The following is a 1,365-nucleotide window of genomic DNA, read 5'->3' as shown; positions in this document are numbered from 1 at the left end:
TAATTTACTATCTTTGAATTTGGAGAAAACTAAATATATGGTATTTGGGAACCGTAGACCACATAATGAACTTCAATTGAAAATTGAGGGTGCTAATATCGAACGAGTATATGAAATCAAATTTCTGTGTGTCATGGTTGACGACAGATTATCCTGGAAATCTCATATTAGACATGTTCAGCATAAAATAGCTAAAAATATATCGATATTGGCAAGGGTTAGATATATGCTGGACGTTAAAGCATTGCGGATTTTGTATTGTTCATTGATTTTGCCATATTTGGAGTATGGCGTTGAAAACTGGGGAAATACATACAGGAGTTCACTTCAACCATTGTACATATTACAGAAGAGAGCGATAAGAGTTGTGCACAAGATGGGGTATAGGGATCACACAAATGTTGTTTTCATACAGTCTAAATTGTTAAAATTCTTTGATTCAGTGGAATATAAGACTGCTGTGTTTATGTATAAAGCCAGGAAAGACTTATTACCTGGTGGAATCCAAAAGTTATTTGATGAAAGGGAAGGGGGATATAACTTAAGGGGTCACTTAAATTTAAAAGTTCATGCTATACGTACAACCAAAAAAAGATTTTGTATTTCTATAAGTGGGGTCAAATTATGGAATAATTTAAGTGTGGACATGAAAAATAGTACTAGAATTGAGGAGTTCAAATATAAATATAAATGTATGTGTTATACAAGATGTATGCAAGAATAAGATTTATTCGAGAAGGCATTATGGAAACACTCTGTTTTATCTATGTAGAGATACTGCTTGCAGCCAATGATGCATGAAATTTTATATAATCATGTCATGGGGTAGGACTGGATAAGTCTGACTTCTTCCTACTCCATTCAAACATGTAATAGGTGTAAGCAAACTGATTATGGATTAGCATTGGTTGGATATGTGTAATTATGTGTGTGTTGTTGTTGTCATTTGTTCTGTTATGTTCTGCATGTTTGAAAGAATAAATCAATCAATCACAAATCACAAATACTTACCAAACTTAATTATCAAAAATCAATTAACAAGAATCAGTTAACAAAAATCAATTAACAAACTATGAGTCCACAACACCTACATGCATGCAAGAATATATCACTAAGTATTAACCTTTAAGCATTTTATGTGGGATCCATGGTTTTCACTCCAGTCCATGGAGCTCGTCAACCTGTCACTCACCGGGCTCAGTGAGGGAGATCAGGGGAAAGGATTCCCAGGGGGCCGGAGCTTGTATCAATTCATAGGCAGGGGGCTGTGGATACCTACTATCAATGGTAGTGGTAATGCACTTGAGACAGAAATGCCTGATGCAGGGAATGCATCCGCATCCACACAAGGTCAGCAGTGTGACT

At 35.6% G+C, this 1,365-nt stretch overlaps 1 protein-coding gene across 1 annotated transcript in view; it reads left to right on the top strand.

The window, feature by feature from the left end:
- Positions 1-1,166: 1,166 nt before the first annotated feature.
- LOC109951698 (cullin-5-like) overlaps positions 1,167-1,365 on the top strand; it is a 7,588-nt gene continuing 7,389 nt past the window's right edge. The window contains exon 1 of the mRNA XM_020586332.1: positions 1,167-1,350. Coding sequence (XP_020441988.1) covers positions 1,167-1,350 — 184 coding nt within the window. The remainder of the gene's footprint in view (positions 1,351-1,365) is intronic.

The sequence above is a fragment of the Monopterus albus genome, unplaced genomic scaffold (assembly GCF_001952655.1).
Source record: "Monopterus albus unplaced genomic scaffold, M_albus_1.0 scaffold402.1, whole genome shotgun sequence".
Classification (NCBI taxonomy): domain Eukaryota; kingdom Metazoa; phylum Chordata; class Actinopteri; order Synbranchiformes; family Synbranchidae; genus Monopterus; species Monopterus albus.
This window is presented reverse-complemented; position numbering and strand designations above follow the sequence as displayed.